The 16,262-nt window shown below is 40.6% G+C and overlaps 1 protein-coding gene across 1 annotated transcript; it reads right to left on the bottom strand.

The window, feature by feature from the left end:
• Positions 1-3,271: 3,271 nt before the first annotated feature.
• Positions 3,272-14,587, bottom strand: LOC117506201 (gastrula zinc finger protein XlCGF57.1-like). The gene is made up of 3 exons (XM_034165698.1): positions 14,211-14,587; positions 6,888-7,179; positions 3,272-6,801 (listed from the first exon to the last, which is right to left on the bottom strand). Exons 2-3 carry the CDS (start codon positions 7,144-7,146, stop codon positions 5,234-5,236), a joined length of 1,827 nt encoding a protein of 608 aa, XP_034021589.1. The 5' UTR covers positions 7,147-7,179; positions 14,211-14,587; the 3' UTR covers positions 3,272-5,233.
• Between the last annotated feature and the right edge of the window lie 1,675 nt (positions 14,588-16,262).

The following is a 16,262-nucleotide window of genomic DNA, read 5'->3' as shown; positions in this document are numbered from 1 at the left end:
ACCAGGACACAATGAGGACAGAACCTGCACTGCTCATCCTGAATCAGAGATTCCAAGGGAGCCGGAGAAGTGTGAATTCTCTACAATAAGAACATTCTGTCTGGTCAACTTTTTAAAGAAGGGAACCACCACCCCAGTTTATCAATCCAGGATTACTGTCCCAGAGGAGCTGATAAAATGGTCCCAGGAAAGGCGAACGACAGGTGTCCGCAAGACAGAACAGACTTGATGAGATTTCGTGGCAATTTCATGTGATGGTCTACGCTAGTGGTTAAGCGCTGGGCTTGAGACCAGAGGATCCTTTGTTCAAATCCCAGCCTGACTGGAAAATCACTAAGGGCCCTTGGGCAAGGTCCTTAATCCCCTAGTTGCTCCTGGTGTGTAGTGAGTACCTTGTATGGCAGCACCCTGACAATGGGGTGAATGTGAGGCATTATTGTAAAGCACTTTGAGCATCTGATGCAGATGGAAAAGCGCTATATAAATGCAGTCCATTTATTCATCTTCATTTTACTCTGTTCTCTCAGGAATTCACAATTTCACTACGTACAATCAGTAATAACAGTACTGTTGTGACGAAAAGGGAGCTGAGCCAAAGCTCTTGATCTACTGGTCAATCTTCATTCCTACTCTCACCTATGGTCATGAGGTTTGGGTCATGACTGAAAGAACTAGATCATAAGTACAAGTGGCAGAAATGGGCTTCCTTAGGAGGGTGGCTGGTGTCTCCCTTAGAGATAGGGTGAGAAGTTCGGTCATCTGTGGGAAGCTCGGAGTAGAGCCGCTGCTCCTTCACATTGAAAGGATCATTGAAAAAGTTACACTTAACTGCTGCCGTGTATTCAAAAAACACATACCTGCTCCCTCCAGATCCCTAACCTGCAAACCCTGGCTCTACACCAAGCAAGATCCTGGAACATGAATCTCTCTCACTCTCTGCTCAGAAGTGATATATGTCATATTTGGCAGAACCATCCCAGACAGCATTTTGGTAACAGCATCAGCCCTGGAACTCACAATGTTCCTGTTGGGCCATTGCAGCACTGTGATGTAAAGTCTGACTGATAGAACAAGTAGCGGTGGCCTTGGTTACCACCAGACCTGAGCTTTGGAAATCAAAGAAACTCACAAGCAAAATCATTTCAAGCTTCATTTAACTTTAACCACACTCCCTGCAACAAATCCAGACACATCCAGCAGGTGGCAGACAATCTACCTGTAAATTCAAGTAAACCTGCCCTTAAATTCCATCATCCATCCAGCAGGTGGCAGTGATCAGGAGACGTCAAACAGGGACGTTGGGTGTGACATAACTGAAACAAAGCTACTTTTTGGATTGAAGTGGTGCGTCACATGTCACCAAATTTCAGTGAGTTTATCCTCATTATGTTCCCATTTAAGGTGGAGATGTACACGATGACAAAGTTTATTGTTTTTGAGATATCATGATAACATACTGAAGGGGATAGACTCATAAATTCATTCGCCTGTGCTTTCACCACACACACACGCACACTACATTTTACAGCGTACCTGCTTCTGCTTTTCCAAATCCGAGGAAAATATGGAGTTTTCCTGCTTAAAACGGTAATATTCCAATCAAGTACATAGTTGATGACACATACTGAGAATGATGTGTTAGTAGATCTAGAAGATCCTGTTAAACAACAACAAAGAAGAAAATAAAATACAGACTCTCTATGACCCCTGAAGGAGAACAGTAATGAAAAACTACCAATGTGTGGTTTTGGTCATACAAATGCATCTGATACAAAGTGGCAACAATTATGGAAAGAAAACACTTAGCTTTCTGTGTGACTAATCTCGCAGAGGGAATCCCAGTTATAAAACGGGTATTCCCACCTTGAAGATGAGCATAAATCTAAATTACATAAACCAGATCACAAATTACTGTAATTTAAGTAAAACAGATGTTTTGTGGAAAAAGCATAAACCTGCCTGTTTTGAAAAACCTCACAAGGTATTTCCATCATGATCAAAGTTAGTCAGTCTCCACCTTATCAGTGATTACAGTTCTCCATCAGCATGAGTAAATGTAAGTATTGTGCAAGTATTTTTCACTCACTTGGGGAGGTGATGGTCTAGTGGTTAAGGCATTGGGCTTGAGACTAGAAGATCCTTGGTTCAAATCCCAGCCTGATTGAAAATTAATCCTTAAATTAATCCTTAATTCCTTAATCTCCTATTGCTCCCGGTGTGTAGTGAGCCCCTTGTATGGCAGCACCCTCACATCGGGGTGACTGTGAGGCATTATTGTAAAGCGCTTTGAGCATCTGATGCAGATGGAAAAGTGCTATATAAATGCAGTCCATTTATCACTCACTTCATGTGTAGTGTGCATTATTCCATTGCTAGTCACGATTTTGATTCCCCTCTCAATTTCACAAAATGAGGGTTCTCAAACTTGTTAGCCTTCAGTAGCAAACTGGAGAAAGTGTTTAAGGGAGCAACCACTGATTCCTCTTCTTTTTAGTTTCACTCTTCCAGCAGCACTACAAAACACAACCGCATGACTCTTTGCATTGATTTTGTTTGCTCCAAGATTGTACATATGTTAAACAGAACCTACCGGTCAATCAAAAGGAGTTACAATATTTATCTCTTTGGATGACTAAAATATAATCACATCTAGCCAAGTAATAGTCCTACCAAATTTGATCTATCTGGAGGATTGTTTGTACACAAACACACACATTATATACATATATATATTAGTTTATAAATATATAAGGTTAAAGAAGTGAACGGGGCTGATCTGTGTTCAGCTACTGCCCTCTATCGAATTCAGCAGGTTAGTGCAGGAAGGCAAACACCTGTCGATGTTTTGTTTCATTACCAAATTGCTTCGGTTCCCTGTGATTGACATATTTTTAGGATATCAGCCAAATTCACTGCAGAAACGCATTTTTAAAAATGTTGAGTCCACTCTCTCAGTTTCTCACATTTAAGATACGAACTGCCACACAAATAGATGCTGCTTTTAATTATTTTCCTCACCTCCCACTGTCATTATTAGTGTTTAGGATAGATTCCAAGACCAGAGCCCCCTCTGGTGGTTGGTGTAGCTAATTACATATTGAAGACTGCCACAGCACTGTAAATTAAAAATGGATCTGCAAGAGAACAAATCTATCTGTAAATGTAATACAAACATTAGCAACATCTTCACTTTGAGGCGCACACAGACCACAGAGGGGCACAGCGCAGTGCATGAAGACTACTCATTTATTTAAATTACAACATTCCGTCATTATAGAATCCCTTAGGTTTACATTGTGATTGCATACAATTAATCATGCAGCTCTACTGCTGATCAACAATTTGACAAACTGCAACAAAAAGATCAACTTGAGGGAAGCAATAATTTATTTGGGGCATCTTTTTTATATGTCTTCAACCTGACTATAAACAAAAAACAGAAAAATGTTTGATACTGTACTTTGAAAAAGACACCTGCTGTAAAACAAAATTGTGGCACACTTCAAATATATTGTTTCTCAAAAAACCTTTGCAACAAGTGGACTGATATGCAATGATAACAGTGGGGAACATGTATGCACCCTTGGCACTATTCAGTTTTTTAATAGGGAAAAATTGACACGCGCATGTGTGTGGTGGTTAGCACTGATGAGTCACAGCAAGAAGGCTGTGGGATCGCTTCCTGCCCTTTCTGTGTGGAGTTTGCATGTTCTCCCCGTGTTTGTGTGGGTTCCCTCCCATATCCAAACAAATGCATGGAAACGTAGGTTAGTGTGCAAGTGTGAATGTGTTTGTTTGTCTATATGTGGCCCTGTGACAGACTGCCGTTCTGTCTGAGGTGTACCCCGTCTCACGCCCTATGACTGCTGAGATAGGCTCCAGCCCCCCATGACCCTTAACTGGAGTAAGCAGGTATTGACAAAGGATGGATATATATGGAGAGAGAGAAACTCTACTAATCACTTGACCGCAGCACATCGTCTCTGGATCCTTACAATTCACTGAACATAGTATGAAATTACTTGTTAGTGGAATATTTTAATCTCTGCATATGAAAATTTACTACAAAAACAATCATTTAGAACTTTTACAATTAATATAAAGTACAGAATTATCATTGCTATAATTATCATAGATTTTCTTTCAGAAGGAACAATCATTATAAATACTAATTATTGTAAATAATAATTAATAATAATATAATAACTGTGCAGCATGCATAATTATTATATTGCTTTTCAATTTGGAAAATGTTTACCAAGTCAGCTGGTTTGTCTTTTGTGAATTTTCATATGTACCTTCAACTTGCGCTTATCATGAAAACTTTCAGCACACTCACTCGGGCCAAATGGTTTTCTCTTGTTTGAATTCTGATCTGTCTTTGGATGCCTCTTTTCATGAAATGTTTTACCGCACCCAGTATAGCTAAATAGTTCCTCTCTCTCTCTCTTGTTAATTCTCTTGGATTTCTTTTTAATAGAATGCAATAAGCCCCACACCTTGGGTCTAGATTTGCACCCTAAACATTGCTGGCATTGTATCTGAGGGCTGTTTTCAAGATGATGGCCATGTGCTTAATTGCTGATAACTGCACCCTGTGGGCACTAGGGCAACCAGGGATTTCCTCAAGGTATTTCTTCAGGTTTTTCTTCATAAGCCCTGCCGTCCCCACCACAAGTGTATTATATCTATTTCTTTCAATGACATGTTGCTTGTAGGTCATTTTTTAGATCTTGGTAAGTAAGTAAGTCCCTTCGGCTGCTCCCTTGTTTGCACTTGGGGTCGCCACAGCAAATCCAAGGTGGATCTGCATGTTGAATTGGCACAAGTTTTACGCCTGATGCCCTTCCTGACGCAACTCCACATTACATGGAGAAATGTGGCAGGGGTGGGATTTGAACCTGGAACCTTCTGAACTGAAACCAAGCACATTAACCACTTGGCCACCACCCCTGCTATTTTTTAGATCTTGGTATTTTGTAGTTTTCTCTCTTTCAGCCCTCATATGTGTGTCCAACTTCCGTTCATGAGATGTGCTGGCACATGATACACCCAAATGGTTTCTCTACTGTATGAGTTTTCAAATATTAGTTCAATTCCCATTGTCTTGAACACTCGGAACAGCCAAACACTTTCTCTCTTGTATGATTTCTCATATGCATCTTTAGACACCCTTCAGCATGAAACCTTTAAGCACAAACATGACAGCTAAAAAGCTTCTCCTGTGTGAATTCTAATGTGCTTTCAATGTACCATTGTCGTGGAATGTTTTGGCACACTCGATACAGTGAAAAGGTTTCTCTCCTTTATGAGTTCTTACATGTTTCTTCAAACTGCCCTTATCATGATACTTTTTATTACATACAATACAGCTAAATGGCTTCTCTCCTGTGTGTATTCTCAAGTGTGCCTTCAGAGTCCAGTTATCAGTAAAACATTTAGCACACTCAATACAGCTAAATGGTTTCTCTCCTGTATGCATTCTCATGTGTTTCTTCAGACTTGACTTGTCACGAAATCTTTTGGCACACTCAGCACAGCTAAATGGTTTCTCTCCAGTGTGAATCTTCATGTGTTTCTTTAGACCCCCCTTAGCATGAAATCTTTTAGCACATATAGTACAGCTAAAAGGCCTCTCACCTGTATGAATTCTCATGTGTGTATTCAGATGGCTCTTATGGCCAAATCGTTGATCACACACAGAACAATTAAAAGGTTTATCTCCTGTGTGAATTCTGAGATGTGCTCTCAGTGCCCCATTGTCATGGAATGTTTTAGCACACTTGGTACAGCTAAAATGTTTCTCTCCTTTATGAGTTCTCATATGTTTCTTCATACTGCCCTTATCGTGATACCTTTTACCACACTCGGTACAGCTAAATGGTTTCTCTCCTGTGTGCATTCTCAGGTGTGCCTTCAGAGTCCCCTGGTCAGTAAATCTTTTAGCACACTCAGTACAACTAAATGGTTTCTCTCCCGTATGCATTCTCACATGCTTCTTCAGACTCCCTCTGTCATGAAATCTTTTAGCACACACAGTACAGCTAAATGGTTTTTCTCCGGTGTGAATTCTCATGTGTGACTTTAGATTCCATGTAAAACGAAATCTTTTCTCACACATTTTACAGCTAAATAGTTTTTCATCTGTGTGGATTTTAATATGCATCATCAGATTACCTTTGAGGCCAAAACTTTTACCACAGTCAGAACAGTTAAACGGTTTCTCTCCTGTATGAATTCTCATGTGGGGCTTTACTTTATCTTTGCGGCTAAATGTTTTACTACACACAAAGCAGCTAAACTGATTCTCAGCAATGTCAGATTGTATATTATTTATAGTGATGTCATCATTTTTCTGCATATTTAAACTTGACTGAGGCAACCTGGTCTCTATCCACTCATCACTGTCATCAGTCTCAGGCTCTGACATTTGATCATTAATATCTTGTTGAAAATGATTATCCAGGTCCAGGCTATTAACTTGTGATGCTATATAGACATCTCCATCTGCTTCTGTATTCATCTGTTTAGATGCATTTCTGGCTAGAAACTCCGTCTCTCTGTTCTCTTCAGCTTGGCTTTGATTAAAATGTGACATTAGAGGTTTCTCTTCATTTTCACTCTTCACAGTGATGACAGTGAATGGAAACTTGGCAATGTCACTTTCACCCAGATCTTGAAGTTGCTCTTCTTCATGACTGGTCCAAAGTTCTTCTTTAATGTGTGAAACTTTTGGGTACTCCAGGTCCATACTGGGGACCCAACTCTGATGTGCAGGGACCATCAACAAGTGCTTAACATCTGCAAGAAACGATCACAAATAAATCATTATACTAATGCAACGAATCTCAATAGTTGTAAAAATAACATCTACTAATCAAATTCACCTTCAGCTTCTGTCTTGATGTCTTCAGATATATTTCTGGCCGCACACACTGTCTCTCTGTTCTCCTTAGTTTGACTTGGATTAAACTGTGAGATCTGAGGTTGCCTTTCATCATTTTCAAGCTTCACACTGACAGATGTGAATGGAAAAATAGCAGCTTCAGCTTTATCCAGTTCTTGAAGCTGTTCTCTCTTGAGATGAGTCCAAATTTCATTTTGTTCTTCTTTAATGTGTGGAGCCTCTGGGTCCTCCTGGTCCATACCGGTGATTAACTTCAATGTTTGATGGGCACGCTAACATGTAAAGAGAAACAATGATGGAAATAGTTAACTATATCCATTTAGCTTGTTACCTGCATCATTAGTAATAGACTATGAGTAAAACGCAGCAGATAACAATTTTTGTGACATACAGCCTTAAATGGGATATTATTAACCGGTATTTCATGCGATTCCAATCAGTTCAGGAAAGATCATTTTAAGGTGGAACTAAAAACTAGAAATTTTATAGTACAAAATCTGCTCGGAATGAACCTACTGAAAGGGAAGAAAAAAGAAGTGGTCTTTGGGAACTCTTCTGCCATGGTGAGTCTGACATCACCATGGACACTGACTAATGCAGCCTGTTTCTCTGAAGTTCTGAGCTGCACCTCCTTGTTGCCCATTTATTGATCCAGTCATAGCAAATAATAAGTCACTGTTAGTTGCATCAGTTTCTGTCACTGATTAGTCTGTCAAATATGTGTTGTGGCTTTTGCTTTATCTAAGAACGGCTACAGCAGATGGTGACCCCATTCAGTCCAATGTGCCTAAGGGGATTTTCTGTAATCAAAAACCAGTGAGGGATTTTTACCTCATCACTATCAAACATGTGCTTGCTCATGAGGTAACATCTAGATCTTCCTCTTCATGTACAGTACTAAATTCAATTTTGTTTGTGTGTAAATATAACCTCTGTCATATATTATGTAAAAGCTAGCGAGAAATAAACACTTAAATACTAAACCTAAAAACACTGTTTTTGGAATCTGATAACACCTCTGAAGTGATTTACAAGACATCACTGTGTACGCAAACTTCTGCTCTTGTCAAAAGCTCACGTATGCACACACGTATGCCCTCCTGCAGATGCTGTAAGACAATAGGACCTTAATAATTAATGTAAATAACAATAAAAGTATAATTTTATGCACGCACAAACACACACACATCAATTACTGGGATACCAATTATAAAGAAGACAATGCTCATATAGCCGAGGGTATTTTAGCATTGTGTTATATTTATGTATTTATAACAAAGTCATTATTACAAATATTATGAAATACTATACTGAAATAATGGTATATTGCAACATATCAATCAAAACATTAAAGTCATGAAAATGAGATGGAGATCACACCTGTTCAAAAGGGCCCACCATCACATAAATGGTAAATGGACTGAATTTATATAGCACTCCATCTGCATCAGAAGTGCAAAGCACTTTATAATTATACCTACAATCTGGGAGCAACTAGGGCCCTTAATGATTTTCCAGTCTGGCTGGGTTTTGAACCACGGATCCTCTGGTTTGAAGCCCAATGCTTAACCACAAGACCAGAAAAGGACTTATCAATTCAAAGCAAAGGCTATACGCCCAACCGTTGGGCAGATAAGTCATACATTGAACGTTACATGCAGAACCGCTGGGCAGATCAATATAATGTCTTATCTTATTGGCCCAACCGTGATTGTGTATTTGACATTTTGTGCATCTAAACTACATTTTTACACCACTTTTTTAGGCTCTAAAGTGGCGTATGTTTGACACATTTAATGGCGCCATCTTTAATTAGTGCGAAAACACCACAATGGATGAAAACAGACAAACTTCATAAGCATTTTGAACGGAAGCCTGTTAACAATGACGAAGCAGTTTTTGAACAAAATACTGCTTGTTGGCTGTAAGATGGTGTTAGTTTGACACTGTTCCCTGGGCATGATGAGCCAAACAGAACCATTTTAGATCACAGCTCCTCCGCGGGCTGTGAACCCTCCCGCAGCTGGCGAGAAAATATCCGCCGTTTTTCCCTCCCGCGTTGAAACCGGAAGTGAGCTTACAAGCACGCTCATTGGTTGGTTGTGGTTGGGCGTATATGCTCGCGAATTTACTTTATTGACACAACGGTTGGGCGTACAGCCACTCTCGCACGCACAAACACACACACATCAATTACTGGGATACCAATTATAAAGAAGACAATGCTCATATAGCCGAGGGTATTTTAGCATTGTGTTATATTTATGTATTTATAACAAAGTCATTATTACAAATATTATGAAATACTATACTGAAATAATGGTATATTGCAACATATCAATCAAAACATTAAAGTCATGAAAATGAGATGGAGATCACACCTGTTCAAAAGGGCCCACCATCACATAAATGGTAAATGGACTGAATTTATATAGCACTCCATCTGCATCAGAAGTGCAAAGCACTTTATAATTATACCTACAATCCGGGAGCAACTAGGGCCCTTAATGATATTCCATTCTGGCTGGGTTTTCAACCAGATCCTCTGGTGTGAAGCCCAACGCTTAACCACGAGACCAGAAAAAGTACTTATGAACTCAACATCTGATTTGTACCAGGTGTTGATTGTTCCCTTTGGCCACGCTACATCAAAAAATGTTATTTATGTCTCATCTGTGTGTGTATGTGACCCATGTTTGTGATGACATGTAACACTTATGGATGTTGGTTGGCTCTGGTGGTTGGCTCTCACTGCGGTATTGTATCACTTCCTGTTCCGGAGCACAGCGGTGTTTTTCTGTATCTGTTAGCTGTTTAATCTGCGCAGTTAGATTGATCTAGTTATCTAGATTACGATTTGTTTCCCAGTGTAATCTTTACGTGCCTTAACTAAAGCACTCCTTCTGCTGAATCACCTCTAAATTATTTACACATTATTCACTTTGCGTGTTTTTAGGAATCCGCTAGCTTAGCGTAGCTACTAGCTCTTAGCCGATTTAGCATGGCGGCTTCTCCTGTCTCTCCCGCACTTTTCTGCTCTGGGTGTGAAATGTTTAGTTATTCCTCGGCCTCCTTTAGCAGTAACGGTACTTGTAATAAGTGTAGCTTATTCGTAGCTTTGGAGGCCAGGCTGGGCGAATTGGAGACTCGGCTCCGCACCGTGGAAAATTCTACAGCTAGCCAGGCCCCTGTAGTCGGTGCGGACCAAGGTAGCTTAGCCGCCGTTAGTTCCCCCCCTGGCAGATCCCGAGCAGCCGGGAAAGCAGGCTGACTGGGTGACTGTGAGGAGGAAGCGTAGCCCTAAACAGAAGCCCCGTGTACACCGCCAACCCGTTCACATTTCTAACCGTTTTTCCCTACTCGACGACACACCCGCCGAGGATCAAACTCTGGTTATTGGCGACTCTGTTTTGAGAAATGTGAAGTTAGCGACACCAGCAACCATAGTCAATTGTCTTCCAGGGGCCAGAGCAGGCGACATTGAAGGAAATTTGAAACTGCTGGCTAAGGCTAAGCGTAAATTTGGTAAGATTGTAATTCACGTCGGCAGTAATGACACCCAGTTACGCCAATCGGAGGTCACTAAAATTAACATTAAATCGGTGTGTAACTTTGCAAAAACAATGTCGGACTCTGTAGTTTTCTCTGGGCCCCTCCCCAATCGGACCGGGAGTGACATGTTTAGCCGCATGTTCTCCTTGAATTACTGGCTGTCTGAATGGTGTCCAAAAAATGAGGTGGGCTTCATAGATAATTGGCAAAGCTTCTGGGGAAAACCTGGTCTTGTTAGGAGAGACGGCATCCATCCCACTTTGGATGGAGCAGCTCTCATTTCTAGAAATCTGGCCAATTTTCTTAAATCCTCCAAACCGTGACTATCCAGGGTTGGGACCAGGAAGCAGAGTTGTAGTCTTACACACCTCTCTGCAGCTTCTCTCCCCCTGCCATCCCCTCATTACCCCATCCCCGTAGAGACGGTGCCTGCTCCCAGACTACCAATAACCAGCAAAAATCTATTTAAGCATAAAAATTCAAAAAGAAAAAAAATTATATAGCACCTTCAACTGCACCACAGACTAAAACAGTTAAATGTGGTCTATTAAACATTAGGTCTCTCTCTTCTAAGTCCCTGTTGGTAAATGATATAATAATTGATCAACATATTGATTTATTCTGCCTAACAGAAACCTGGTTACAGCAGGATGAATATGTTAGTTTAAATGAGTCAACACCCCCGAGTCACACTAACTGTCAGAATGCTCGTAGCACGGGCCGGGGCGGAGGATTAGCAGCAATCTTCCATTCCAGCTTATTAATTAATCAAAAACCCAGACAGAGCTTTAATTCATTTGAAAGCTTGTCTCTTAGTCTTGTCCATCCAAATTGGAAGTCCCAAAAACCAGTTTTATTTGTTATTATCTATCGTCCACCTGGTTGTTACTGTGAGTTTCTCTGTGAATTTTCAGACCTTTTGTCTGACTTAGTGCTTAGCTCAGATAATTATAGTGGGCGATTTTAACATCCACACAGATGCTGAGAATGACAGCCTCAACACTGCATTTAATCTATTATTAGACTCTATTGGCTTTGCTCAAAAAGTAAATGAGTCCACCCACCACTTTAATCATATCTTAGATCTTGTTCTGACTTATGGTATGGAAATAGAAGACTTAACAGTATTCCCTGAAAACTCCCTTCTGTCTGATCATTTCTTAATAACATTTACATTTACTCTGATGGACTACCCAGCAGTAGGGAATAAGTTTCATTACACTAGAAGTCTTTCAGAAAGCGCTGTAACTAGGTTTAAGGATATGATTCCTTCTTTATGTTCTCTAATGCCATATAACAACACAGTGCAGAGTAGCTACCTAAACTCTGTAAGGGAGATAGAGTATCTCGTCAATAGTTTTACATCCTCATTGAAGACAACTTTGGATGCTGTAGCTCCTCTGAAAAAGAGAGCTTTAAATCAGAAGTGTCTGACTCCGTGGTATAACTCACAAACTCGTAGCTTAAAGCAGATAACCCGTAAGTTGGAGAGGAAATGGCGTCTCACTAATTTAGAAGATCTTCACTTAGCCTGGAAAAGAGTCTGTTGCTCTATAAAAAAGCCCTCCGTAAAGCTAGGACATCTTTCTACTCATCACTAATTGAAGAAAATAAGAACAACCCCAGGTTTCTTTTCAGCACTGTAGCCAGGCTGACAAAGAGTCAGAGCTCTATTGAGCTGAGTATTCCATTAACTTTAACTAGTAATGACTTCATGACTTTCTTTGCTAACAAAATTTTAACTATTAGAGAAAAAATTACTCATAACCATCCCAAAGACGTATCGTTATCTTTGGCTGCTTTCAGTGATGCCGGTATTTGGTTAGACTCTTTCTCTCCGATTGTTCTGTCGGAGTTATTTTCATTAGTTACTTCATCCAAACCATCAACATGTTTATTAGACCCCATTCCTACCAGGCTGCTCAAGGAAGCCCTACCATTATTTAATGCTTCGATCTTAAATATGATCAATCTATCTTTGTTAGTTGGCTATGTACCACAGGCTTTTAAGGTGGCAGTAATTAAACCATTACTTAAAAAGCCATCACTTGACCCAGCTATCTTAGCTAATTATAGGCCAATCTCCAACCTTCCTTTTCTCTCAAAAATTCTTGAAAGGGTAGTTGTAAAACAGCTAACTGATCATCTGCAGAGGAATGGTCTATTTGAAGAGTTTCAGTCAGGTTTTAGAATTCATCATAGTACAGAAACAGCATTAGTGAAGGTTACAAATGATCTTCTTATGGCCTCGGACAGTGGACTCATCTCTGTGCTTGTTCTGTTAGACCTCAGTGCTGCTTTTGATACTGTTGACCATAAAATTTTATTACAGAGATTAGAGCATGCCATAGGTATTAAAGGCACTGCGCTGCGGTGGTTTGAATCATATTTGTCTAATAGATTACAATTTGTTCATGTAAATGGGGAATCTTCTTCACAGACTAAAGTTAATTATGGAGTTCCACAAGGTTCTGTGCTAGGACCAATTTTATTCACTTTATATATGCTTCCCTTAGGCAGTATTATTAGACGGTATTGCTTAAATTTTCATTGTTACGCAGATGATACCCAGCTTTATCTATCCATGAAGCCAGAGGACACACACCAATTAGCTAAACTGCAGGATTGTCTTACAGACATAAAGACATGGATGACCTCTAATTTCCTGCTTTTAAACTCAGATAAAACTGAAGTTTGATCAGGATATGTCATTCAAAGCGCATATTAAACAAATATGTAGGACTGCTTTTTTGCATTTACGCAATATCTCTAAAATCAGAAAGGTCTTGTCTCAGAGTGATGCTGAAAAACTAATTCATGCATTTATTTCCTCTAGGCTGGACTATTGTAATTCATTATTATCAGGTTGTCCTAAAAGTTCCCTAAAAAGCCTTCAGTTAATTCAAAATGCTGCAGCTAGAGTACTGACGGGGACTAGAAGGAGAGAGCATATCTCACCCATATTGGCCTCTCTTCATTGGCTTCCTGTTAATTCTAGAATAGAATTTAAAATTCTTCTTCTTACTTATAAGGTTTTGAATAATCAGGTCCCATCTTATCTTAGGGACCTCGTAGTACCATATCACCCCAATAGAGCGCTTCGCTCTCAGACTGCAGGCTTACTTGTAGTTCCTAGGGTTTGTAAGAGTAGAATGGGAGGCAGAGCCTTCAGCTTTCAGGCTCCTCTCCTGTGGAACCAGCTCCCAATTCAGATCAGGGAGACAGACACCCTCTCTACTTTTAAGATTAGGCTTAAAACTTTCCTTTTTGCTAAAGCTTATAGTTAGGGCTGGATCAGGTGACCCTGAACCATCCCTTAGTTATGCTGCTATAGACGTAGACTGCTGGGGGGTTCCCATGATGCACTGTTTCTTTCTCTTTTTGCTCTGTATGCACCACTCTGCATTTAATCATTAGTGATCGATCTCTGCTCCCCTCCACAGCATGTCTTTTTCCTGGTTCTCTCCCTCAGCCCCAACCAGTCCCAGCAGAAGACTGCCCCTCCCTGAGCCTGGTTCTGCTGGAGGTTTCTTCCTGTTAAAAGGGAGTTTTTCCTTCCCACTGTAGCCAAGTGCTTGCTCACAGGGGGTCGTTTTGACCGTTGGGGTTTTACATAATTATTGTATGGCCTTGCCTTACAATATAGAGCGCCTTGGGGCAACTGTTTGTTGTGATTTGGCGCTATATAAAAAAATTGATTGGTTGATGTAATGTCCTGTTTTGGTAACATATGCGTTTGGACTGGGCCCACCTGGTTTTCTCTGATGACATCAGCCTCAAAAGTCAGTCAGGAGGAAAACAAAGCAATAGCTTCCACGAAGACGGCACAAAGGGCGTTGTTGTGTTTTGTTCTTTTATCAGTCTCAGACCTCGGATCACGGGCTCTCCAGTCGCGGATCTTTTCTTTTCCAGTTTTAGCTCTCACTGCTAGCATACAACGTTAGCACGCACTAACAGCTAACCAACCAAAGTGGGAAGAATTACTCCAACAGTTTTTCCAGATATCATTCCCACAATGTTATAAAACGCTTGATCGGCGAGAAAACATAACAGCTACAACACGACTTGATAAACACACATTTTTCGAATTACGCTCACTTATCGGTCACATAGACGGTTCTGCTCTTCGTCTTCTTCTGGTAAACAATTGTGGCAGATGACAAGCAGAAAAAATGCATTGCTACCCTCAATAGGTCATTTCTAGACTTCTTCTTCTTCTTCGTCTTCTTCTTCTTCTTCTTCTTGCAATTTATTGGCGGTTGGCATCCAGAATGTTGCATTACCGCCACCAACTGTACAATTGTGAAACTACAGATGTGGAGCATCGACGGAGTGACAAAAATAACTAACTAACTAAATAAATAAATAAAAAAGGTTAACTAAATCCTATAAAAAAGCCCTGTGTTCTTAAGGAACTTAAACACAAATCTCCAAGCTGATGGCGCAGAGAGGGAAAGTAGTCCCTCAAGAGAGAGCCTGGTCTCCCCCAGTTCTCTGACCTCCTCTAGCAGAATACGTCTTTCTATGCTGTATGCTCGGCAGGCTAACAGAACATGATGAACAGTCTCCATGTCCCCGCATTTAACACACTGAGCCGTAGCATGCTTGCCAATAATGTGGAGATTATGGTTCAGCCTAGTGTGCCCTATCCTAAGCCTTGTTATTACCTGCTCTTCTTTACGACTCCAACTACACTGTCTTCTAGTGGGAACCCGTTTTTGAACACTGCAAAGGAAGCCGCCCTTACTCTCCCTGTCCCACTGCCCCTGCCATAAGCCTAGCATTTTAGTAACTATTATGTGCTTAACTTCTGCTTTACTGAGCGGAATGTTCAACTGAACCGCAGAATTCAAAGCATCCTTAGCAAGCCGGTCCGCAACCTCATTCCCTTCAATACCTGAATGAGATGGAACCCATAAGAAATTAACCAAAATATCTTGCTGATGCAGCCTGAAAAGACTGAAGAACATCATATAGTATGTCAGGTCTACACGCTGACTTGCCATGTAGGATACTAGTCAATGCCGACAAAGAATCAAAACAAATAACATTACATCTGGTCTTTACCACCTCTATCCATTCTAACGCAAGGCAGATTGCAAATAGCTCCACCGAATAAATTGCAAGGTGGTCAGACAGTCGTCTTTTAATTTCTTTCTCATATTTTGGGATAAACACTGCAGCTGCAGTCTTCCCTGCATCAGGATCTTTAGAGCCATCTGTAAAAATCTGAACCCCTTCAGAATATTTGGTACGCATATGCTCATTAATCAAATATTTCACAGCCCTTGCCTCCTCAGCAGCATTGCGCATTGTAACCAAATCAAGATCCACTGTAGGCATAACAAAAAACCAGGGTGGAACAACCGGCAGCGGTACCACACAACTATGAGCCAACTTGGTTAGGCCAAGTTTCTCAGCCTGACAATTCCCAACCCACCCAAAACTATCAAAATTTGCTTTACCATGTTCCCAACACTGATTTAAAATGTGCTTAGTAGGATGAGTGTCTTTATGACCTTGTAAGATGTAAGTACACCATAGCCAGCTGCTGACGTCTTAAAGACATGGGCAATTCACCTGCTTCTACCAGAAGAGCTGGAACTCATGAGGTCCTAAATGCCCCACTGCACACACGTAAGGCCTGTGCTTGAATTACATCGAGTTTCAGCAAATGTGTTTTTGCCGATGATCTATACGCAACACACGCATAATCTAATGCAGATCTTTAGCACACCTAATGACAGGACAGCTGTCCCTCTAATGATGGGATGGATGCCTTTATGATGGCTCCCTTGGGATG

Source organism: Thalassophryne amazonica, unplaced genomic scaffold (assembly GCF_902500255.1).
Source record: "Thalassophryne amazonica unplaced genomic scaffold, fThaAma1.1, whole genome shotgun sequence".
In the NCBI taxonomy this organism is placed as follows: Eukaryota; Metazoa; Chordata; class Actinopteri; order Batrachoidiformes; family Batrachoididae; genus Thalassophryne; species Thalassophryne amazonica.
The sequence above is the reverse complement of the archived record's forward strand: the minus strand, read 5'-3'. Positions and strand labels throughout refer to the sequence as shown.

Excerpts from the sequence above, each read along its gene's own strand:
- LOC117506201 (XM_034165698.1), bottom strand. The coding sequence starts at position 7,146 with ATGGACCAGGAGGACCCAGAGGCTCCACACATTAAAGAAGAACAAAAT. Across the intron at positions 6,802-6,887 it reads CATCAAGACAGAAGCTGAAG|ATGTTAAGCACTTGTTGATG; the intron begins GTGAATTTGATT and ends CGTTTCTTGCAG.